This window comes from Carettochelys insculpta, chromosome 9 (genome assembly GCF_033958435.1).
Source record: "Carettochelys insculpta isolate YL-2023 chromosome 9, ASM3395843v1, whole genome shotgun sequence".
Taxonomy (NCBI): domain Eukaryota; kingdom Metazoa; phylum Chordata; order Testudines; family Carettochelyidae; genus Carettochelys; species Carettochelys insculpta.
This window is the reverse complement of record NC_134145.1, coordinates 37,549,036-37,575,084: the sequence shown is the minus strand read 5'-3', so window position 1 is coordinate 37,575,084 and position 26,049 is coordinate 37,549,036. Positions and strand designations below refer to the sequence as shown.

Below are 26,049 nucleotides of genomic sequence, written 5' to 3'. Positions count from 1 at the left end.
TCTTATTGCTATATAGGTTGCCAGCCCCTGGTCTTAGATGGTACTTGATCCTGCTGCAAGTGCAGGGGGTCTGCACTCAATGGCTTTTCAAGGTTCCTTTCAGTTCTAGTGGTCTTATGGTACTATGAGTCTCCCTTCTGGCCACTAGGTGCTTCTGAGCAGCTGGAAGCTTCCACACCTCCTTGCCCACAGGTACCAGCCATAACAGATGACGTTCCAACTTTCAGCAAGCAATGGAACTAAGGCACTAGATGAGGAGACAGGAGTAGCAAAATGTGAAACTTGTGGGGACAAGACTGAGCAGAGGTAACGAGGAGCACTACCAGGATAGTATAATACAGGAGTGGACAATAACTCTTGATGGGGGTGGGGCACTACAAGATGCTGGTAAGTAGTCAAGGGCCACATTTTTCTATAGGGGGGATGTGGAGTCTGAAACGGTGGTTGGGTGCAGAAGAGAGTTTGCATAAGGGACTGTTGTGCAGGGGAGGGTGTGGGGTGTGAGTGCAAGCTGGAATGAAGGAAGTTGTGATCTGGGGCAGGGTACTGGGGTCCAGGAGGAGATACGAGTGCAGGGGAGGGTTTGGGAGGGGGGTGTTTCAGAGGGGGTGCAGGATCTGAGAAGCAGTTGTGACCTGCAAGGGTGGAAGGTGCAGAGAGTTTGGGTTGTGACCTGGGACAGGGGATTTGGATGCACAGTCTGGGAGAGGGTATGGGTACACAAGTCTGGTCTGGGGGAAGAGTTTTAGGAAGGGGTGAAGGGTCTGACAAGGAGTTGGGGTGCAGGCAGCAGTGAGGTGCCACAGGCAGGCTCTCACCAGAAGGTGCTTACCTAAGCATCTCCTGGCCAGCAGCACTCTCAGGGTAGATCTATTGAGACAGACTGCTAGACATGTCCTCAGTGAAGAAATAAGCTAAATATGCATCAGCCACTTTGGCTGCCCTGCAGGGCAAGTGCTCACATATTCTGAAGCAGCAGAGCAACACAAGCATGATCTCAAAGTAGTCCAGAAATTAGATTAAAAAAATATAAAACCTGAGGGTCACTACTTGAACTAAGATTGTTACTGATATCAAAGAACAAGCCTGTGAAGTGTCAGATAGTAACTGGGGCTTAGACACTTTGCTTTTCTCCTTGTCTAATGACTCTACTACTCATTGTCACTAGCATACAGGAGGAGCCACTCAACTATTCAGTTTTGATACTCACAGAAGAAACGTGCTCTTTGCTCGCATATTTACTCACTGACTGCTGGATCCAAATACTAGCATCATTGGCTTTTTAAATGGAATAAGACTGTGGCCAGAAAATAAGGCTTCTAAACGAAACTGCCTCTTTTGCACTACAATTAAATAGACTCCTGGGTTGGCAAATGATTCTTGAATTGCAAATAATTAAGTTTTCAATCACAATTCTCTGTCAAAGATAAATCTGCAGAAGTTGATTTTTATATAACATGATTGTTCTTCATTGCAATTTGTGAGATCTCCTTGCATTTATTTAGCACGACATGGTGGATCTGAGTTTCAGTCTGGCCTTAAATAGACCCCTGTTTTGCACCCACAATTGTGCACAAGCTGTTAGATTCTAAGTATTTAACTGACAGTATAAATTAGGTTCTTACAACTTCCAAGTAACTTCAATTGCACTCTCAAATTTATTACCAACTGGAGATATAAGAAAGCTGATCAATCTTCTAAAAATCTTATGTAGTGTCAAAGACTACATTTTGTCTGAAACGATAAGATATTTTCCCATCCCATGGGATGGTCTCTTCAAGAACACTGTGTACTAGCTTAACTCTGCTCCCACGGAAGTCAACAGGACTCCTAACAATGATTGTAATGGGATCAGTTAGGTTGATACTGAGTTCTTTCGAAATACTCAAAAGTACTGTCTAAAAGAAAATTAAAATCTGCCGAGTAAATAAGATCAAAGTATATTTTAAGGTTACTCTTTGAAAGTTATACGCAGGAACCACTACAACACTGCAGACAAAGATAGCTTGAAGTTGCTGGGTGACACTTGGACAGACTCATAAGCAAAACAGATGGACATGAACATGTGGCGGTCCAAAGGAATAAAGAGCAATCTTACAACGATAAAGTGTTAACTTAGAGATTTATTGACAATTGTCACACTATGGCTCCTTGTTAGAGAGAAGAAAGAAACTTCAGACCCTAAAAACAGCGTAGGAGGCTATGAGCATACATATGCTTCACCAGTTCTGGTGACAAGAGCCCAATCAGTTCCATCAGAAGGGCAGAAACAAAACAAGATAAAACAAAACCACCTCCCTCTCTTTTAAAATATGAGAAACAGGTTTAACCACCCTAACTACTGCTAGAGGGCATTTCAGCAGCTGCTGATACACCCCTTTATTAATTCTTATTTCCTGTGCAGTGCATGAGCAAACTTTTTTAAAATAGGTCAGAGAAGTATGCACACCCCAAACATGGTTTTTCAGGCTTTTGTCAGAAGAGCTCCTAATTTTTAGTCAGAATAGGATCCTTAGTGATACAACTTAGCATTCAGGAGGATTTATGTACTTACCAGATCTTTTTCTGCCTTTTTATTGGCTAAAGCATCAACTTTGGACTCAAGCTCTGCTTGAATTTGGTCTCTTCTTTTCAAAACACCCTGTAAAAAATTTGGACAAAATTGACTGTATTTAATTATAACAATCTGTTTACAAAGACTTGTTGAAATCAAGAGTACTAACACTTTGGAAAATTTATAGATTATGCCTTTAATAGAATTCTTGGATTTAAAGATATTAACATGATATGACTACTTTACTTAGATAACTGTAAAGAATCTATTCTAGTTTTATTTCTATAACCCCAATTTTTACTGAAAATATTGTTAGAAATCTTACCCAAACCAATTCCAGTGCTACAAGAATCTGTCAGGCACCACTGTTAAATTATTAAATAAAAGTTACAAGGTGAGTAAGTATATGCAATAGTCATACTATTTTTAATACTTTACAAGAAACTCAATTTAAAGAAGGCCCAATACTGAAACTATTTCATTAGTATAAAGGTAACAGTACAAGGGATGGGAGTTGGCTAATGATACACCAGATATTATAAGAAATATGAATGTAAGGCCTCAATGTTATTATGCATGTGTCACAGTTTGGTGGCAGAGGAAGATTACTAATAAAATTCTTTATTTTAAAACAATCAACTAAATCTATCAATGTTTGCAAGCCCGGTCTTATTTAAAGTTAACACTAATTCAATTAAATTTGATTCCAAGTAGAATGGCAAAAACTAATGTCAAAAAGGACAGAATGCTGTCAGACTATAGGTCCAGTAATTATGACACAGATTATATTTTAAACTGCCACTGTTTGCTGTGTGACATGACAGAAGTCAGAAAAGATTTATGCCTCAGTATCACCAACTATAAAACTAAAACTTCCCTCATAGAAGTCAGAATAAAGATAGTAGGTAGATATAAATTTAAAAGCTTTCTTTTTGACAATCCTGTACATTACCTTGCCCCAACAGCTTCTAGTCTTTAATTCAGATATGTTTAGAGATTTACAGTAATTATCTGTAGTACAATACAGGATGAACACTGTAGGTCATAAACAGTCCTAGTTACAAAAATTAATTAAAGAGGAAATGCCCTGCCACACTGACAAGTACACGTTAGCAGACCATTTTCAGTAAGATAGTGTTTAAAAGATATCTTTTCAAAGAGAATTACCCAAAATTTTTAGTAACTTTTTTGTCAATTATAAACTAAAACCACAGTACATAATTAAGACAAGACTCGCAATTCAGTAGCTGAAAGTATCTTGTTTGATTACAAATATCTACTATATAGCTGAGAGAGTTTTGAGAGTCTGACTGTTTTTAGAACTCTTCCTAAAGGGTAAGTGGTAGGACTGACAAATTTTGGTAAGCAGTTTCCTCTTTTTATAACTTAAAGCAAAGCGAGGGTTTGGTTGTGCCAGAACAACGAGATATGCCTGGAATTTTATTGTTTCTTGTAAAATGGAAGGGAGGCCTCTGCTAGCATGGACAGTTATGCTGGAAAAGGAATACAGAGAGGCATCAAGGGACCACAGATAGGTAGCAGGACAGCTATAACTTCAATATGGTGGTAGGGGTGAAGAAAGAGATGGCTACAGTACCATATATTTCAGAAAACTTGACTGTGTGTCTGTTTGACCCTGATCCAGGGGACGTGCACCCCTCCCGTAGGTGTGCCTGCTCCAGCAGCCACATACAGGCACTTCTCGCCTGGTCCCAAGTTGATGGGGTGGAGAGAGGGCTGGGGTTGTCCTCTCTCCCTGGGCCAGCCTGAATATTGAACCTCTTGTCACCAACCCCACCCCAGAGCAAAAATTTAAATGAAGAAAAACAAAAATTACTTGAATTAAGGACCTGAGAAACACTGAGTAAATCTTCTAGTATGTTTATAAATGTAAAAGCAAAACAAGGAGAAAAGTGTTTTTCTTTTGTGTATTCTTTTTCTTCCTCTTCTATCTTACAAAAAATGACAGCAGAAACTATTAGAAATTCTGTTTGTCAGCCATTATAACAAATATCCACTCTTAACTACAAGGTAAAACTAATCATTTCAGTACTGGTATGTGTCAGCTTACTGACAACTTATGATTTTTATAAATAACAAGCACAGGGGAATGTTCATTAGTTCTATGATTATTTTCACATTTTTATTAATTTAATCAGTTAAACAAATATAGTACTATGTTTCTACAGTTCCTCCACTGCTCTAATATGTAACACATTTACAATTCCTCCAAACAGTAGTACTAAAACAAATTTCTCGCCTCCCACTTTTTTCTGGGGCACAATGGCAGTACAGGCCAACTTTCCCCATGGTTGGCATGCTTTGCCATAAGTCAAATAGAAGGGACCTAATCCAAATGCAAAGATTTTTGGCTTTGCAACTTCCTCCTTGAGAGCCATCTGCTTTCCCATTCTGCATTTCCAAAGCTAAAAAGTAAGAGGGTTATCCTGCCTTACTGATAAACGCTGTGCCTAGACACATGAGGACATCTTGCTCTAGGGGACTACCAGGCCTCAAAAACAGGATATTCCAAAGTGTGGCTGCCATCAGTGCATTCTTAGTTTTCCTAGCAGTACTCTAGCCAGAGGACATGGCAGGAGCGAGCAATGGAAAAAAATATCCAGGGTAGAAGAAAGAAAAGGACTGGTTTGGAAGGGGGAAGTGAAGGAGCTAATGGGTGAACTGCTCAAGTTTGCCTAATGTTGCATTGGAAGGGTAGCTCAGTAAGAACTCACTAACCCAAAAGGTGCGAGAGGTACTGCAAAGACTCCTAGAAAATATTAAATTTCAGATATATGTATGAAAGCGCACATCACTCTTCAGCTTGTCCACAGAATTACCCTAGTCAGCACACACACCACAAGTGACAAAATGGGCAGAGAAAACTGGGAGAGGGACAGACCAAACTGCAAAGAAAGGAATCCAATAGATATAACAAATATCAGAAGCAAGGAGAAAGTCTAGGGCAGGTATGAAGAACTGTTTTTTCATAGTGAAAAATAAAGGCAGAGGGATGAGGTGTATCATCCACAAGAGCTGCACTCTCTCCAACCTTCACCCAGAGTAAGAGCTATCTCCCAGGGGAATCCAAGGATGGAAATGAAGTCTACACGCCTGCACGAGCATGAGATATGTAGCATGGAACTAAAATGGTTAGGTTACTATTCATTATGATGTGGCTACCACGTGCAGAGGCTGCCAAACTGAGGTAAATTAACTTTAGCAGGCCATAGTCTCTCTCTGCTATATTTAATGCTACCAGAAAAGAGGTAGGCAATGCACAGAAGAGAGAAGTTACTCACCGTAGTAACAATGGTTCTTCGAGATGTGTCCCCATGGGTGCTCCACGATAGGTATCGGGCTTGCCCCGGCACCACAGATCGGAAACTTTCCAGCAGTTTCTGCCGGCGCGCGCATGTGCCAGCGCGCGCCACTCCCTTGCGCGCCCCCGGTCACGTGCGCGATCCGGTCCCTGCCAGTTCCTTGACCAACCACCTCGAATGCTCCTAAAAAACACTAAACAGAGATCCGACGCGGGGAGGATGGGCGGGTGGTGGAGCACCCACAGGGACACATCTCGAAGAACCATCGTTACTACGGTGAGTAACTTCTCTTTCTTCCTCGAGTGTCCCCGTGGGTGCTCCACAATAGGTGACTACCCAGCAGTAACCCAAGTAAGGAGGTGGGTCATCGGTTTATGTGCAACTTGTCCCCGAAAGGACCGCTGTCGAGAGGCGGGTATCCTCTTGGAATAACCGGTGTAGGGCAAATGCTTGGCGAAGGTGTCATAGGATGACCAGGTTGCCACTCTACAGATGTCTTTTAACGCGATGCCCTTGAAGAAGGCTGTTGATGCCGCCACCGCCCTGGTGGAGTGAGCCCTAGGCGGGGCCAGTAAAGGAGTCTTTTGAAGTTTGTAGCACATTTTTATACAGAACACAATGTGCTTCGAGATTCTCTGTGAGGAGAGACCCTCTCCTTTTGACCTGGGAGTGAGAGAGACTAGGAGTCTGTCCGTTTTCCGGAAGGACTTAGTTCTGTCTATGTAGAAGGCAAACGCCCTCCTCACATCCAGGAGATGTAGGCGTGCCTCCTTGCTGGAGCTGTGAGGCTTCGGGTAAAACTATAGGTTTGTTAAGGTGGAACTCTGAAGAAACTTTCAGAACAAAGGCTGGGTGCAGCCGTAAGGTTACCGCCTCCTTTGAGAAGACTGTGCAGGGCGGCGTTGTCATGACTGCTACGAGCTCGCTCACCCTGCGAGCTGACGTGATTGCAAGGAGGAAGGTTGTTTTTATCGTAAGGAGACGTAGGGGAACTGTGGCTAAGGGTTCAAAGGGTGGGCCCGTTAGTGCGCTAAGCACTAGGTCCAAGTTCCACGATGGTGGAAGCGGTTTCCAAGGGGGGTACAGGTTTACCAGCCCCTTCAGGAACCTGGTAACAATAGGATGGGCAAACGCCGTGGGCCCTTCCTCTTCATGCCGAAAAGCCAATATAGCGGTGAGGTGGACCTTTAGCGAGGATAGGGAGAGCCCGCCTCTTTTGAGGTCCAGTAAGTATTCTAATATTACGGGTATAGGCACATCAAGGGGAGCTAATTGCTTGGCAGAACACCATGCAGTGAATCCAGTCCATTTCTGTTTGTAAGTCTTCCTGGTGGAGGTCCTTCGGCTACTCTCCAGGACTTGTTGTACTCCCTCTGTACATGTACTCTCTAGTGAGCTGAGCCATGGATTAACCATGCATGTAGGCACAGGCCTTGAGGGTGTGGATGCACTATGGACCCCTGGACTTGCATGAGCAGGTCCGGCACCGCCGGAAGGGGAAGCGGTGGGCGGTCCGACATGCGCAGAAGCAAGGGGAACCATTGCTGTCGATCCCACGTTGGGACTACTAGGATCATGCGGGCTCTCTCCCTCCTGGCTTTCTGCAAGACCTTGTGGATGAGCACTGTGGCGGGAAACACATAAAGCAGAGGGCCCTTCCACGAAATCGTGAATGCGTCCCCCAAGGATCCCCGCCCCAGTCCTGCCCTGGAGCAGTACAGGAGGCACTTCTTGTTGTGCTCGGTGGCAAACAGGTCTATCTGGGGAAACCCCCATGTCTAAAAGATCGGTCGTGGCAGATCGGAGCAGATCTGCCATTCGTGCGTGAGTGCAAAGCACCTGCTCAGCTGGTCTGCCTTCACGTTGTGATCTCCTGGTAAGTACAAGGCCCGCAATGTTATATTCTTGGCGATGCACCAGTTCCACAGCCGGACAGCTTCTGTACATAGGGCACGGGATCGAGCTCCTCCTTGTCAATTTATATAAAACATGGTGGAGGTATTGTCTGTATTGATCCCGACTACTTTGCCTTGTATGTGGTCTCGAAAGTGTTTGCAGGCGTTGAACACTGCTCTGAGCTCCAGTATATTTATATGCAGTGACTGTTCCGTAGGGGACCACAGTCCTTGCGTCACCGATGCGTGCTCCCCACCCTATGTGGGAAGCATCGGTAGTAAGAAAAAGAGAGATTTGTGGTTGGTGAAAGGGTACCCCTGTTAGCATGTTCTTGGGGTTTACCCACCATTGCAGGGATCTGCGCACCTCTATCGTGGGCGACACCACCCTGTGGACAGTATGGGATGCCAGCTTGTAGACACTCGCCAGCCAATGTTGCAGGCTGCGCATATGCAATCTAGAGTTCTGTACCACAAACGTTGCCGCTGCCATGTGGCCTAGCAGCTGCAAGCACGTTAAGACCAGCACCGTGGGGCTGTATGTAATGACTTGCACCAGGGAACCGATGGCGCGAAAGCGGGCGTTGGGTAGATAGACCCTTGCTGTAACAGAGTTTATACGTGCCCCTATGAACTCTATGTCTTGTATGGGGTCGGCCTTTGACTTCGCAAGGTTGATGACCAGGCCCAGCGAAGAAAACGTGTTTGCTGTTACGCGTATCATGCGTAGTACCTCTGCCTTCGAGGCCCCTTTCAGTAGGCAGTCGTCCAGATATGGGAATATAAATACCCCCTGTCTGTGCAGGTAGGCTGACACCACTGCCAGGGTTTTGGTAAAGACTCTGGGGGCCGAGGAGAGGCCGAACGGCAGGACCTTGTATTGGAAATGTTCTTTGCCGACCATAAAACGGAGAAAGTATCTGTGTGCCAGGTGGATCGTTATATGAAAATACGCATCTTGTAAGTCGAGGGTTGCAAACCAATCTCCATCATCCAGTGCCATGAGCATAGAGGTGACAGTGATCATCCGAAAACGCTGTTTGCGCAAGTACCAGTTGAGGCCTCGGGGGCCTCCAGCCTCCTGTTTTCTTCTCTGTGAGGAAGTATCGTGAATAAAACCCTTTCCCCTGAAGTCGCTCCGGTACTCTTTCCACCGCCCCTATGAACATAAGACGGTCCACCTCCTGCTTGAGTTTCGCCTCGTGGGAAGCATCCCTGAGATGAGGCCTGGGCGGAGGTTTTGGCGGTGGGAGCGACTGGAAGGGGATCGCGTAACCCATGGCTATGATCTCCAGTACCCATTTGTCTGTGGTGATCTTTTGCCATTGGGAGTGGAACGGTCGGAGGCGATGATGGAACATTAGTTGGGGATGGCATTGCGCGATGGTAGTAATGGTACAGCCCTCGACCTGTCCGTCAAACTTGTTGCCTTTGGGCCTGCCCTGAGGATGCACGGTTCTGTTGGGAACGTCGCCTAGGAGTTCTATACTGTTGCTGCTGTTGATGTCGCCCTTGGTCGTAGCCCCGTTGGTACTGAGCACGCTGAGGTTGGTACGGGTATCACCTTTGTTGAGGGTAATACTTTTTCTTTCTGTATGGAGGGGTATAAATACCCAGGGTTCTGAGTGTAGCTCTTGAGTCCTTACTGGAGTGAAGGACCGAATCAGTTGACTCTGCAAACAACTTCTGCGTGTCGAAGGGGAGATCAAAAATTTTTGCCTGCAGATCCCTCGGGATACCCGATGTCTGCAGCCAGGATTCCCTGCGCATGACCACTGCCATAGCCGTTGAGTGTGCCGCCGTGTCCGCTACATCCAGGGCGATCTGGACTCCCATCCTCAAAGCTGCATAGCCCTCTTGCACAATGGCCTTCAGCACCGGCTTCTTATCTTCTGGAAGCAAATCCATGAGAGAAGTAAGCCTGGAGTAATTGTCGAAATTATGGTTCGCTAGATGTGCTGCATAATTTGCCATTCTCAACAGCAGGGTGGAGGAGGAATATACCTTTCTGCCGAATAGCTCTAGCTTCTTGGCATCTCTGTCTGTGCCCCCGGCTTTGTACTGGGAAGTCTTTGATCTCTGCTGAGACGATTCTACCATCAGTGAATTTGGTTGTAGGTGACTAAACAGGAACTCCATGTATTTCTTATCCGCTCTCTTGTTTATAGGTGGAGCGGAAGCCGGGGTCTGCCATATGGTGGTGGCCGACTCCATGATTGCTTCATCGAGCAGGATAGTGATTTTGGATGAGGCCGGAGCTCTCAGGTTTTTGAGGAGCTTGTGGTGCTTCTCCTGCACCTCTGCTGTTTGGATGCCTTGCGTGAAAGCCATCCTTTTAAACAGCTCCTGAAAATGTTTGAGGTCATCTGGGGCAGCAACATCCCCGGGGGCCATAGCCTCGTCGGGGAGGACAAGGAGGAACCACTAGGGTAAGCCTCCTTCGAACTCTCAGGGTCCTGCTGTCGGTGGTACACCCTCTCGCTAGAGGCTTGCGAGGGAAGATCTCGGGGTTCCAAAATCAACTCCCCCTGAGACAACTGTGTTTCCGTCCCCATGCGTGAGTGCCCACGGGGATATTGGACGGTCAGGGGGGACCTGCCCCTGGGTGTATGCCTGTGGTGTCTATGCCCAGCATGGTAAGGGCAACCATGGCAGCACGGGCACGGTTCCTGGGATGGAGACCTGGACCACTCTCGAGGTGCATACCCCCTATGTCTGGGAGAGCGAGATCTTCTCGATGACTGAGACAATGGTGAAACTGGTTTGTGATAGTACTCCAGGGGGTCAAATCCCAGAAAAGGCGAAGGTGGCCTGAGCCATGGTGATGCTGGTTGGAGGAACGGAGAAGGAGGCTCTGGGTAGGCTGGGGGAGACCCATGTCTTCTGGTTGGTGTGCACAGCATGAGGGGAGGGCTTGTTGAAAGCAGCCCTGCAGCCCTGTCCAGGGAAGGGCTGTGGTGCCGGGTTTTTGCTGCTGCCTTTCCCCTCCCCTGCAGGGCTGGCACCGCCCCCTCCCGTGCCGGGAATCTTGGCCCCGCTGTCAGCGCCGCGCTCGGCACGCTTAGCCGCGGTGCCGCACAGATAGCCCCCTCCAGTGCCTGCAGGCTGCGTGCCTGTTGGCCCTGCACCATTGGCGCTGTGGGGATCTGTGCTGCTTGTGGCAGTGCCGCGGGTTCCGGCGCTTGCCTGGCCGCCACTCTGAAGGCTGTGCGTGCCGGCTGTTTAGTAATCGGAGGCTCAGCCTCTGCCACGTGCACTGCCGCTTGTTTGTGACTGTGGCTGGGGGCTGTGTGCTACGCCCGTCCCGCTCGCTGTGGCCGCCAGCAGGGATCAGGCTGGAGAGAGCTTCCTCCGTTTCTGCACCGAGGGGGTGAGGGATGCCGCCTTCCTTTTATGGAGCCCTGTGGGTCCCTCCGATTGAGGCCTCTCTGGCACGTCTGGCTGGAGGGCCTTATCAAACAACAGCATTTTCAGCTGCATTTCTGTCCTTTCTGGCTCTGGCTGTGAGCTTTGCACAAAAGGAACACTTCTGGGTAACGTGTGATTCCCCCGGGCACCTAATGCATTGACTATGCCCATCGGAGGCTGGCATAGCTTCGCAGCAGGACTCTCACTTTTTGAATCCTGAAGAGGACATCGCGGTGAGTCTTTTGAGCTGTTAATAGGGTACTTAGCACTGTCTCTGTGCCTGTTCCCCTCTCACGGACCCCAGCCTGCCGCAGCAGGAGGCCTACTGGCCTTCACGTCCCCACGTTGTCTCCGCTCCTCCCTCTCTTTTACTAAAGCTTTCTACATATATTATTTTTATTTATTTTTTTTTTTGCAAGAAAAGAAACCAACAATCTAACTAAAAACTCTAACTACGCTGACTCTGGACGCAGCCTGAGTGGATTCCATCTGCAGCCGATGGCGGTTAAGAAGGAACTGGCGGGGACCGGATCGCACACGTGGCCAGGGGCGTGCAAGGGAGCGGCGCGCGCCGGTGCATGCGCGGTCCGGCAGAAACTGCTGGAAAGTTTCAGATCTGCAGTGCCAGGGCGAGCCCGACACCTATCGTGGAGCACCCACGGGGACACTCGAGGAAGAATCATGTGAACTCCCCCCCAATATTAAGGTTCTGGGAGCTCCATATAGACTAAAATGCTTGTCCTAGCTACGGGTAGGTAATAAGTAGCCCACTGGCCAGGCGCATGCCACCAGAGTCTTTATTTACCCACGTATCCACACGTACAGACATCCGCAGCTCCCATTGGCTGTGGCCCACTGTTCCCAACAAATGGGAGATGAGGAAAGCAGTGCAGACCACCACACTGCTTCCTACAACTCCCCTAGGCTGGAACCAGCAATTTGGGCCCAAGAGGAACTGGAAGCAGGTGTATCTGCAGACCTACGGTTAAATAAACCATTCAGCAGTGTGCCAGTGTGCTCATGTCTGGCCCATGGGCTTTTTATTGCCCACCCCGTCCTAGCTGGTGGTTTGCAATGGATGCAGAGTGAGAAATTGTAGGTCAAACTGATCAATTAGCTATCCCACGGAACACTCCAGCATGGATTGTTATTCTCATTTGATGAGCTGTTTAAAGATGTCTGCTCTCTGGGATGTAAAGCAGCCGCAGGAGAGGATTCTCCTAGAAGGGAGGTGAATTTACAGCACCCTGGCTATTCCAAAATCCTGCTATCATGGTGCTGTCAATTCCAACACATACAAGAACGTCCAGTCAGGACTTCTGCAGGGACAGCACTTTCAGGCAAACAGACCTTAATACTAGGATGCAGATGTGCAGGCTTTGATCATTGCTGAACCAATGTTCACTAGCTGACCCACACTTTTTTGTGTGTTGTTATTCACCAAGACAAAGTAAAAGCTTTTCCCAGCTGGCTCACACCATTGAGGGAAACTGTTACAGAGTCACTAAATGGGTTAGTGACATCTGCATGTCCATGTGGCATATTCATATCTGTTCAGGAAGTTCACTGCTATTCTGAAAATGTGTAATCAAGGTCATAAGGTTAGAAAAATCATAGAATCATAGAACTCTAGGACTGGAAGGGACCTCGAGAGGCCATCGAGTCCAGCTCCCTGCCCCAATGGCAGGACCAAGTACTGTCTAAACCATCCCTGATAGACATCTATCTAACCTGTTGTTAAATATCTCCAGCGATGGAGATTCCACAACCTCCCTTGGCAATTTATTCCACTGTTTGACTACCGGGACAGTTAGGAACTTTTGCCTAATGTCCAACCTAAACCTCCCTTGCTGCGATATAAGTCCATTGCCTCTTGTTCAGAGGCCAAGAAGAACAAGTTTTCTCCTTCCTCCTTATGACACCCTTTTAGATACCTTAACACCGCTATCATATCTCCCCTCAATCTTCTCTTTTCCAAACTAAACAAGCCCAATTCATTCAGCCTTTCTTCATAGGTCACATTCTCTAGACCTTTAATCATTCTTGTTGCTCTTCTCTGGACCCTCTCAAATTTCTCCACATCTTTCTTGAACTGCGGTGCCCAGAACTGGACACAATACTCCAGCTGAGGCCTAACCAGCACAGAGTAGAGCGGAAGAATGACTTCTCGTGTCTTGTTCACAAACACATCTGTTAATGCATCCCAGAATCACGTTTGCTTTTTTTGCAACAGCATCACACTGTTGACTCAGATTTAGCTTGTGGTCCACTATAACCCCTAGATCCCTTTCTGCTGTAGTCATTCCTACATGGTCTCTCCCCATTCTGCATGTGTGAAACTGATTTTTCCTTCCCAAGTGGAGAACTTTGCATTTGTCCTTATTAAACTTCATCCTGTTTGCCTCAGACCACTTCTCCAATTTATCCAGATCATTTTGAATTATGACCCTGTCCTCCAAAGCAGTTGCAACCCCTCCCAGCTTGGTATCATCTGCAAACTTAATAAGGGTACCTTCTATGCCAATATCTAAATCATCGATGAAGAAATTGAACAGAACAGGTCCTAAAACAGACCCCTGAGGAACCCCACTTGTTATACTCTTCCAGCAGGATTGAGAAACATTAAGAACTACTCTCTGAGTGTGGTTATCCAGCCAGTTATGCACCTACCGTATAGCACCCTCATCTAAATTGTATTTGCCTAGTTTTTTTATAAGAATATCATGCAAGACCATATCCAATGCTTTATTAAAGTCTAGGTAGACCACATCTACCACTTCTACCCTATCCACAAGGCTCGTTATCCTATCCAAGAAAGCTATCAGATTGGTTTGACATGATTTGTTCTTTACAAATCCAGGCTGGCTGTTCCCTATCACCTTACCACCTTCCAAGTGCTTGCAGATGATTTCTTTAATTACCTGCTCCATTATCTTTCCTGGCACTGAAGCTAAGCTGACTGGCCTGTAGTTTTCTGGGTTATTCTTATTCCCCTTTTTATAGATGGGCACTATATTTTCTGTTTTCCAGTCTTCTGGAATCTCTCCTGTCTCCCACGATTTCCAAAGATGATAGATAAAGGCTCAGATACCTCCTCTATCAGCTGCTTGAGTATTCTAGGATGCATTTCATCAGGCCTTGGTGACTTGCAGACATCTAATTTTCCTAAGTGATTTTTAACTTGTTCTTTTTTTTATTTCAACTTCTAACCCTACCCCTTTCCCACTAGCATTCACTATATTGGGCATTCCTTCATCGGACTTCTCAGTGAAGACTGAAACAAAGAAGTCATTAAGCATCTCTGCCATTTCCAAACTCCTGCCTTACTTTGTGTATCGTTCTCCATTCCCACATGAATCAATGCCAAGACAGAGAGAAAATAGCTCTTCTGTATTCATCTCGAGCTGTATTTCCTTGAACCCTTCTATGGCCAGGACATCTATTCTTTCCATTAGCTTGTAATTCCTTCCTAAGGCGTGAATTTGCAGGAAAAGGCGACGCAATCCCTCAAGCTTTAATAATGTACCTAATTCCTCATAATCACAAGGGGAAAACTGAAATGGAGTCACCAGAGTGAAAGAAATCTTCTCTTCGAGACTGGGCACATATTGCCTGATTAATAGGGGAGATGAAAAAAAAAAAAAGATTCTGTGCAAGAGGGCAGCCATCCTAAGGAAAATAACGTTTGCTTTATTTTAATGAGCTTTTTTCAGTCTACAACTCATTTGTTATGTCCTCTATTAGCAGTAGAAAAACACATTGTAGCCCTCAGAGTTAATAAAGTAACTGCAAAATTAATTATGCAAAAAACAGATTCTCTCCTGAAAGGTCACTCAATGAACTGGTATAAGCAATCCGTAAGTCTTACCGTTAATACTTCACTGTAGAGAACATATTCATGTAAAACAGGCAGCAAATTTTCTGATAGTCCCGCCATCCGTTTCTCAGTAGCTTTGCAGCACTTGTCAATGCAGCTCGCAATACCTTTTAGCGTATCTACTAGATCTTCTTCTGATGCACACCAAAGAGTATAGATAGGACCATATTCCTTCAAGTCACAATAATATCCTTAATCAGAAGATTAGTTCATATTAGTACTCAAGCCAATAACAGATGAAAAGCACAGAAACTGAAGCTAGTTTCAAAATCTGACCAAATGATCTTCAGAAAGAGAGAGTTGTTACAGTAACTAAGCTTTTTTTCCTTCTTAAAAAAAGGCTCTTATTTGTGGTGAGCACTAACATCTCAAATTTGTACTCAGATTATCATTAACATATTGCTTTAAAAATCAGTGTCTTTCTGACAGAGCCATATCTGTACAATAGATTTTGTGGGTGCACTTAAGTTCATTGCAGTTCCACAGTGCTATTTGATTACATCCACTCTAGAAGCATTTATCTTTTTAAATACAGGAAATATCTTCGGAAAACAAATTATTAGCTCTGAAGATCAATAAAACATAAGCGTCACCATTGTACTGGCTCAGAAATAGTTAGGTCCAGATACTGTCATCCCTATAGAACCTTCATTAATTTCAATAAGGCATTAAAGATGAGTGAGGGAGATTCTGGCCCTATACTGGGTGTTCACATTAGTAATGGTCAAGTCTTACACGTCAAAGTGAACTCAAGTGGCAAGATGGCATTGGATCAAGTCTACCCTGCCCTAATGTCACTTTCTAATTTGATTCTGACAACGAGATTTTCACAGTTCCTGCACTTCTGCCCTCTACAACTTGATCACTGCTGACTTTCTACGAAAGGAACATCCAACAGCAAGAGACATGCAGCAGCTGTGTGTCAAGCGGGATGCTTGTTTTAACTAGTCAAAAATCCTCTGGTAACTTAAGGGAAAAATCCTAGACTGAGCTGCAGCTAGAAGCATCAAGGCTTGACAAGTGACAAAAGGTTAACTGGCTGAGACCGAAGCAGCTCTGCAAATGAAAAGCATTAGGCAGGTTATGATTGGTAAAGGCTGGACATAAACAACATCTGGAAGTATGTGAAAGTGCATAAAACTCCATGAGGCTTTACCACAAGTATTTTGGTGCTGGTGCTTTTAATTTCTACCTAGGAACTTCTACACCAACTATTCCTACTGGAATGAACTGTTAAGACTACATCCCTTTAACCAATATATATTTCCTTCATGCAAGGAACACCCAATCTAGTCAGGACATGCAGACTGCTGGAATGACAGGGAAAGCTAAAGGAAACAACGCCTTAGTTATTATGGAACATAGTGTAGCATTTCAAAGTAATTTTATTTCCAAGAGAAAATCCTGGAGTATTGGTCAGTCTAAGATCAAATTCAAGGTAAGAAAGTATATAAGTGAAATATTCAAGCAAGTATGCAAGTAGCTGTTCCATTCAGAACAAACTTTTTTTTTTTTTTTTTTTTTATTTAAAGTCATGGAAAACTCTAATGAGAGCATAAAGTTCAAACAACCCATCTGAGAGATGTTATGACCACCAAGGAAGGTAATATATTTTAAAATTCTCTTTCATGTGACACAGAATAAAGATGCAGAATCAAACTACAGAACGGATGTGACATGTTACATGTTCAGATTTAATATGAACTGTCAAATACCTAAAACTTCACATTTGGCTAAGACAGACAATGCATCAGTCCTTACTACAGCACTTTACAGATTACAAAAAGCAAAGGTTACTTTACCACCTTCTAAGTGGTGAAGAGTTGGGAGCCTGTTTACTTCCAACTAAATTTACAAAATTCATCACTTATATACTGGTATAGGATAAACAAAATTCCTTGGGAAGTGAGGAGGAAAAGCTACTTTCCCACAACTTATCCTACTACATATTCTGGTTTTGATATTTTATTTGCCTAATTATTTATGGCTTTCTATGTTGTGTCAGCTTACATGTCTTCCATCGTGTCCGACAATGACGTCTTGAGCTTCCACAGGCTCATTAGTTGTGGACGCGCATGTGGTTGCAGAGTCCAAGCCTTGAATGGCATGGGCATTCACAGTAGGGGCAAGGGAATTGTCCTGGCTCTGTCGGTGTGGCTGCTGCCGTTGCTTTTCTCCTTACACGAGCATCAATCAGGTATATGCATCACTGTTCTTTGAAGTTGTTTTGTGCGTGTCATATGAGAGCATGCCAGCCTGTTCAGTATTCTGCATGCTCCTGTATCTGCTTTGGCTTTAATCCAGCATGAGCAATGTTGGCCTTCACTCAGTCTTTATCTCTCTTGCGAGGCCCACCTTGATTTCTTTTACCTTGAGAGAGTTCACCATAGGGGAGTTGCTTAGGGATTCTTGATTCCTCCATTCGTACGATGTGCCCTGTTCAGAGACGCTGAATCCTGGCTTCAATCCTTGTGGTTCCTGCTCTGTCAAGGACATCCAGGTTTGTGACTCTGTCCTGCGACGGAACGTGCAGTATTGACCTCAGGCTGCATGTGTGGAAGCGCTCCAGCATCTTAACATGTCTTGTGTACAAAGTCCAGGTTTCACTTCCATATAGGAGACTGGTCAGGCCTACAGCCCTGTACACTTTCAGTTTAGTGGATTGTCGGATATTGTGCCAATTCAACACTCGTGCCCTCAGATGTCCTTAGTGCCTGGTTGGCCTTGCAGATCCTGGCATTGATTTCTTTGTCAAGGGAGCCATCACTGGCTATCACGCTGCTGACGTACTTGAACTCGTCCACTGTTTTCAGCTCTGTTTCTTCAATAGAGATTGAAGAGGGGAGGGTGGGGAGAGAGCAATGGATCCTGGAGCAGGCTGAAACAGTATCTTCGTCTTTCCTAGGCTGATGGTCAAATCAAAGAGGCAAGTGGCTTCAGCAAACTTGCCGACGGTAAGCTGGAGACCAGATTCCCCGTGTGCCATAAGTGCACTGTAGTTAATGAAGACTCCATGGTCCAGGTCCCTAAATGTGGGGCTGAGGATGTACATGAAAAAGAGGTTGAATAGCACTGGTGCCAGCACACACCTTTGTTTCATGTCATTCGATATCTCAAATGGATCTGAGGATTCGCCATTCAAAAGAACAAAGCCAGTCATGTCATCATGGAACAGGCGCTATAAGGTTGACAAATCTTCTTGGGCAGCCAAGTTTTGAAAGGATAATCCATAGGGCTTCTCTGTTGACAGTGTCAAACGCCTTGGTCAGATCTATAAAGATGGCATATAGATCCAAGTTCTTCTCTATGCACTTTTCCTGGACCGGACGAACACCAAGGATCATGCCAATGTGCTACAGCCTGGACGCAAACCACACTGTGCCTCTGGTAGGTTCTCCTCTGAGATGCTGGTGATCAGACAGTTGAGGATGACTCCAGCCAAGATCTTCCCAGCAGCTGAGAGAAGGGAGATGCCCCAGTAATTTCCAATCACCCTTGTTGCCCTTGTTCTTGAAGGGCGAGACAACTGTGGCATCCCTAACGTCTTTGGGCATGTATTCTTCTTCCCAGATGCTGGTCAAAATGCTGTCAAAGCTTCAAGTGACACTGGTCCTACTGCCTTGAGAATTTCAGCAGGGATACCATCCATCCCAGGGGCTTTGCCAGAGCTGGTCTGGCTGATTGCCTTTTTGACCTCATCCATTGTAGGGGGCAGGTCACGACTGTCTATTGTGGGTTTCTGAGGGATCTGGTCTAGGGTCGCAGGGTCAACAATGGAGGGCCTGTTGAAAAGGTTGTTGAAATGCTCTCTCCACCTATCATTGATGCTTCTATTCTCACTCAGGAGGGTCATGCCATCTGCAGATAGGAGAGGTGTAGTACTTGGCTTTGAAGGCCCATATACAGTTCTCATAGCACTGAAGAACATCCTGAGTTCTTGGTTTCAGTGTAGTATTGGACTTCATCAGCTTTCCTCTGCCACCACTCATCTTGCATTTTGCAAAGTGCAGTCTGCGCCTGACTCTGAAGCTGCTTGACACAGTCATGTCTGGAGATTGAGGACTGATTGTTTTGCCATACCAGAAGTGCATTCGGTTTTTCCTTTAAGATCTTCATGATGGGCTCATCATTTTCATCAAACCAGTCTTAGTGAACTCTCTTTTTTAGTCCTAGTGTTGACTTGGCTGACTCCATCACCAGGGTTTTAAACTGGTTCCACTTTTGAGTTGGGTCTGCAGGCAGAGGTCCATGGGACATCAGCATGTCTTCAATACGGGCCACAAATTGCTCATGATGACCAATATGTTTCAGCTTCCCGATGTTGAAGGAGGGTCTGACAACCTCGAGCTTCTGGCAGTGCAGTGATGTGATGTGTAGCATAAGGACAGATCTGACAATTCTATGTTCAGTCCAGCACTGAGCTCCCTGCATAGCCCTGGTGATCTTAACATCAAGAATGTCGCACCTGTGACTGATGACATAGTCAATCAGGTGCCACTGTTTTGATCTCGGGTGCATCCATGTGGTCTGGTATTTATTGACCTGCCTGAAGAGAGTGTTGGTAATCATCAGGTCATTTTCTGCATACAAGCTCAGCAGAGCGCAGCCACTGGCATTCATGTTACCGAGGCTCTGATGCCCCAGCACCCCTTTCTAGTTCCTACAGTCCTTGATGACTCTGGCACTGAAGTCACTCAACAGGAGAAGCTTGTCACTAGGAGGAGTTGCTTTTACAAAACAGTCAAGGTCCTCATAAAAACTCTCTTTTGCTTCATCGCTGCTGGTAAGAGTGGAGGTGTCAGTGCCAATCATCGTAACATGGCAAGAAGGACTAAGTGGGGAGAGGAGCTTGATCAAATGCTCACTGATGCAAGCTGGTAGGTCAGGAAGCTTTCAGTTCACAGATGGATCCTTCCTCTGCAAGTCTGGTCTCGCTCAGGGAGGCTATGTCAATGTTATAGCATGCCAGTTCTCTTGCTATGAGAGCCATTTACATGACTGACAAGCTAAAGGCATTTCTAACCAAATCATATTATTACTCATATTACTAAAAACATCTGTGGCAACAAGCAATTCCTAATGAGTTACAAATGTCTTTCATGTATCAGAGAGGTAGCTGTGTTAGTCTGTAGTTTCGAGAACAACAAGAAGTCTTGTGGCACCTTATAGACTAACAGATATTTTGAAGCATAAGCTTTCGTGGGCAAGACCCGCTTCATCAGATGCATGAGTGCAGGGGGGTGTGGTTTCAGAGGGATATTTAAAGAGTGGGGTCCCAGTAAGAGGGAGGGCCAGAGCTGACAAGGTCTATTCAGCAAGGTGGAAATGGCCCAGTATCAACAATACTTATCAAAAGAGGAAAAAACAAGTCAGATCTGACAGGGGGATGTGAGCCTTTGTCAGCGTCTAATCGGGAGATATTAGCACCCAGAGCAGAGAAACTGTCTTTGTAAGCTGCGAGCCACTCCCAGTCTCTGTTTAATCCATAGTTAATGGAGTCAAATTTGCAAATAAACTGCAGCTCAGAAACTTCTCTCTCCATTTGATTTTTGAATTTTTTTTTTTTTGTTTCAGGACTGTTACCCTTAAATCTGTCACTGAGTGTCCAGGGAGACTGAAGTGTTCTCCCACAGGTTTCTGTACCTTACCATTCCGGATGTCTGATTTATGTCCATTTATTCTTTTACGGAGAGAGCGTCCAGTTTGGCCAATGTAAATTGCAGTGGGGCATTGCTGGCACATGATGGCACAGTATGCCACATTGCTGGCACAGAGACTGGGGGTGGCTTGCAGCTTACAAAGGCAGTTTCTCTGCTCTAGGTGCTAATACCTTCCCATTAGACGCTGACAAAGGCTCACATCCCCCATCTGATCTGACTTGTTTTTTCCTCTTTTGAAAAGTACTGTTGATACTGGGCCATTTCCACCCTGCTGAATAGACCTTGTCAGCTCTGGCCCTCCCTCTTACTGGGACCCCACTCTTTAAATACTCCTCTGAAACCACCACCCCCCAACTCATGCATCTGATGAAGTGAGTCTGTGCTCGTGAAAGCTTATGCTCAAAACTTTTCTGTTAGTCTATAAGGTGCCACAGGACCCTTTGTTGCTGTTACAAGACTTCTTGTTGTTCTCGAAATGTTATTCAATAAGTCATTATTTCATAAATCACAGAAAAAGTGCAGTAACCAGCATTAATTATCAATTACAGATCATATTAAAATTGTAAGCACCCTTTGATTATACCACGTTTTTCATTATAGCACACATCTATAGTACCAGATCTCTCTTGATTAGTCATGAGGGATCCCTGCCTGAACAAATCACTGACATTTCTTTATTAACTCTATGCACTCCAGTATTGGATTACACACACACACCGACAGTTCAACGTACAAAGAACTTCTCTGTTTCATAGGTACAGAACACTAGATTTGTAGGTACAAAAATAAGAAAATCTTTAATAAAAGGGATTCTGATTAACAAATGTAGAAAGAAACTTGTGAGATGTTTAAATATTTACAAACAACTGGGATTCAGAATGTGCTGTCATTAAGCCAATAGGAAATAAGTGTTTATATTTCACTCTAAGTAATGGCCATATGTACAAAATAAAAAGCATTCAGAACATTCTCCTCATTTGTTTGGCTGGCTTGCACCATACTTTTAGGTTGTCTTTATTTTCTGTTTGTCTGCAGTTAAATTACACTCCCTTTTCAATACTAACAGAGAGGAAGCCGTGCTAGTCTATACACTATCAAAACAAAAAGCAGTCAAGCAGCACTTTAAAGACTAGCAAAATAGTTTATTAGGTGAGCTTTTGTGGGACAGACCCACTTCTTCAGACCATAGCCAGACCAGACCTTTTCAATACGTTATTTATTCTCATTCTTTCTGGGGATGTTCCAGGTATGACTTAGTAGCAAGTAAGAGAAAGGTGAGGTTATCAGCAAGTTATTTTCTTGTCCCTTGAGAGGTAAGCACACAACCTGTAGAGTCATCCTAACAACTTCAAACCAATCTGAAAGGCTACCTGATGTGGATATACACACCACTGCACACTGATCTGCCCAAAGTTCAAAGATTAGTCATTGAAGGAAACAAGTAAAAACAAAACAAAGTTTCCTGTTCTGTTTCTCTTGCTAGAAAACAGCATTTTGTCTAGAACAGGGAAAGAGAACTAACTTTTCAATATATTACTTTCTGGAGTTACTAAAAACAGAAGCTTGTATTCATTATTTCTACTCACCCCTTTCTTCTTTGTAAATTCTTTGTGATATTTTGTCTAGCAAGCTTATTTTTTGACTAAATGTTTCCATATAGTCATTCATATCTGTAAACATATCAGGACGATTTTTAACTCCTCCTCCTCTTACTGAGGATGCTACAGCTCTCACAGTTTGTCCCATTCTGCTAAACAAACCAGGGCCCTGCTTCTTGTGAGATGAAAGTTCCTACAAACAGAATATACTCTTATGAATATTTTGACATTTTCTACCCATGATTTGCAAATAAAAAATTTAAAAAACAACATTATACAGGTATTTGTAAAACAAAGTACTTTAACTTTTCATTTGCTGTATAGATGTCATTGTAAATGTATTAAATATGTAGCAATTAATTCATTTTACTCAGACACAGTCTCCTCACCCCTTACTGATTTCCCTTTTTACATCATGACTGAAGGCTGTATGGTGAAAAATAATCATTCTGTGCCATAGGTTATCCATGCTCTACTGAAGCAGGTAGCATGCCAGGCAGCACACACTTCTCCTTTCAGCCTTAAAGAGATGCTTCAGCCTTAAAGAGGCATCCTTTAGGTCAAGACAACAGAGCATGTGAAGAGAGGAGTCATCCAGTGGGGAAAATTATGTTCTTACTATGGAACACAGTGCCTCTTTTTCCTTTTTAATCTCCCTACACTTCTATAAGCTGCTAGTGAAATATTTGATTAAGTTCAGAGCTGTGCTTTCTTTTGCAATGAATACATTTTATACAGCTACAGTAGGAAATTTAATGGTGGTTTACTGCCCACATTGACAATTAACCTAATCATAATAAATAATGAATAAGGGAAAGAAATGACAAACACCCTATACTTTAAAATAATTCACATTATATAATCCTGGACATTCCAATGGATAGCAACAACATCCAGGACTAGATGAGTGAGAATCAAACATAAAAAAAGAATTTGGGAAAGGAGAGTAATTCTGGTGCTTCAGAGCAGAAGACAAACTCTTATTCAAGGGTATCAGAAATACTTTTTTCCTATGGCCAGGTTGTTCAATAGCTGACTTCTGCAGGATTCTTTGCACCTTTCCGTGACACAACTGTAACTAACCATGGTTAGTAAAAATATACCAAACAACACAGATCCCTAATAAGGCTGTTCATAATTTCTTATAACCATAAATGACAAGATTTTGTTTTACCCAGGCTTGTGCTGTAATAAATATTTTGAAGTCTTCATTAAAAGTCAAAGTTGGATGCTCAGCAATTCGGTTCAAGAATTTATGCAATGCTTTCCTTCGAGTCTCAATGAATTCATCATTAAATCGTTCCACCATTCCTTTCATTATAAACTTTTCAGGCAATGGCTGAGGGGAAAATTAAATAAATAAATAAATAAATAAATAAATGAAATACTGAATAATTTTGTATGTTACACACATTACAATTGTTCTATTATTCATGACTAGGGCTAGGCTGCAGACTTTTTCTGAGAGGCTGGAGGTCTCTTGGAAGAAGTGTACCACATCCAAACAATGCATCTACTTTTCTGAGACCACTTTCAGGAAGACAGACACATCCTGCTGACATCGCTGGTATACCTTGTGCCACAAGGCAGAAGGGATGTCTTGGCAGAGGGGCCTTTCCTGACATTTGGCTCTGTGTGGATGAGCCTCTCCCAACAAAACTGTCAGCAGAAGAGATGCAAACTGTGGTGCGCAGTTTGCGTATCTTTTGCCGACAGCTCCCTGTAGTCTAAACCTACTCTATGACATGTTAGACACAGCCTTCTACATTTCACAATGTAAAAAAAACAAATTATAAAATTAACACAATAGGCACAGTTTTACAATCTGGTTCTAGCAATAGATAATGCATCAGAAGAGATACAGAAGTAGGAGAAAGGAAATGGACAGTAAGCTGAAGAAAAGAAAACTGGCCTTATTTCCCACTGAATTTGGCACATACACAGAAATATGAATCACACTATATTAATGTCACAATGTTTGTTAGAGCCCAGAAGAGAGCTGAAAGTGACTTCTCTGAGCTCACTATAGATAAAATGACACTATTTACAAACAAACAAAAAATAAAGATTCTAGAAAACTTACCGGAATAATCAGTGTTGGATGTGCTTCCTCAAGTCTACTCTTCAACCAGACGAAATCTTGATACCGTCTTCGAACTTCATATTCACTGGAGTCAAACTCACCACGAGATGTCTAAAAATCATAACCAAAAAATTCAGATGGAAAATCTAGAAGTATGTCCAGACTGCAGCTAAAAGGTGTGATTCCTATGTCCTGCAGAGAGCTCTGCTCCAGCTCTATTGAGTTAGCATGCCAAAAATATCAGTGTAGCCAGGACAGCAGTGGAAAGGGGCCAAGCAGCCTGAGTACCAACCCAACCAAGGTTCATGGATTCATACTTCGGAACTAGCCTGAGCCATCACTTGTGCTATCCAACCTACATTGCAATTTTTAGCACACTTGCTTCAGCAGCCCTAGTGCATGACTGTCTATTTGAGCTGGCAATCACACTTCCCAGCTGCAGGATATGCATACACCTAAAAGTACCAAATATATGTAATAGTGTAGATTGACCATTTTGAAATAAAAATGAGAACTGTGAGGGACAAAAGTTAGATAGCTGATACAGAACTTACAAACCACAAATGTTTTTAGTAAGAGGATCTAGCCTTGTAAGAGATAAAATAAAGTGAACTTCTGCGAGGCTGAAGGGGATGACAAGTGCCAAACTGTGCATAATATATAAGTCATCTACTGTAATTTTTTCTAAGGGTTCTAATCCTTACATTAATATGAGACTTTCTTTCTAGTTAAGATGGATGTGTTTTGAATTTAGGTTGGTTTCTTCAAAGCGATAAAAAAATCCAAGTTTAAAAAATGCCCATTTTATAGAATTTTAATAAGCTGAAGCACATCCCTAGGATTGGTTGATAATTGTTTACCTAACCTGCTCTTAAATATCTCCAAAAACGGAGATTCTACACCCTTCGCAGGCAATTTATTCCAGTGCTTAACCACAATGACAGGTAGGAAGTTTTTTTCCAATGACCAAAAAAGTCTGTTGAAATCTTGGATCAAATCAAGTACCTTTGACTCTTCAGAGTAATGCTCTCCCAACTGAGCTACTTTGTCAACTATTGTCATGTTTACATCATTTGCATTTACACCAGTGTATAAACAAATGATATTGTACATCAACATAACCTAAATACATACAAAACCAGCTGAACTTAAAATATACATGACTAGAGGTGACTTTAAATCTTAAAACATGTAGAATATGTCAGGACTTAATGGGTTACACTACCAGTCACCAACTTTAGTTGTGTATTCTCCTAATAAAACCTGCAGAGGAACATTTAAACTTTAGCAAAACCACATGCCTACTACAGTGTTGCCAATTCTAATTACTTTACCAAGTCTCATGACACTGGTGTTATTGTTTGTTTGGGTTTTTAATGGAAGGGAGGGGAAGAGACCACAACAAGCCCCTGCTCCTGGAGTCAAGTAATTAGGATTCTATATCAATTTTCATTTTTAAAAGTTCCTAGCCATTGCAGTTACAAGAAAAGCTTACCACATGATCCAAGTGAATTTGAAAGGTTCAGAAATTAGACCGATAATAAAAAGCTAACTACCTCACCCAATTTTAGTTACTCCTATAATTGTTAAATAAGCTTCTGATTAACTGGTCTCTGACTTACACTTTTTGAGTGTTTAGGACTGACCACAG

General features: G+C 43.8%; 1 protein-coding gene across 5 annotated transcripts in view; it reads right to left on the bottom strand.

The window, feature by feature from the left end:
* SNX7 (sorting nexin 7) overlaps window positions 1-26,049 on the bottom strand; it is a 66,578-nt gene that overhangs the window by 23,682 nt on the left and 16,847 nt on the right. For all 5 annotated transcript variants that reach the window (XM_075003042.1, XM_075003040.1, XM_075003041.1 and 2 more), the window contains 5 exons: window positions 24,399-24,509; window positions 23,490-23,654; window positions 22,304-22,508; window positions 15,049-15,248; window positions 2,555-2,641 (listed from right to left, as the gene is read on the bottom strand). In XM_075003042.1, coding sequence (XP_074859143.1) covers window positions 2,555-2,641; window positions 15,049-15,248; window positions 22,304-22,508; window positions 23,490-23,654; window positions 24,399-24,509 — 768 coding nt within the window. The remainder of the gene's footprint in view (window positions 1-2,554; window positions 2,642-15,048; window positions 15,249-22,303; window positions 22,509-23,489; window positions 23,655-24,398; window positions 24,510-26,049) is intronic.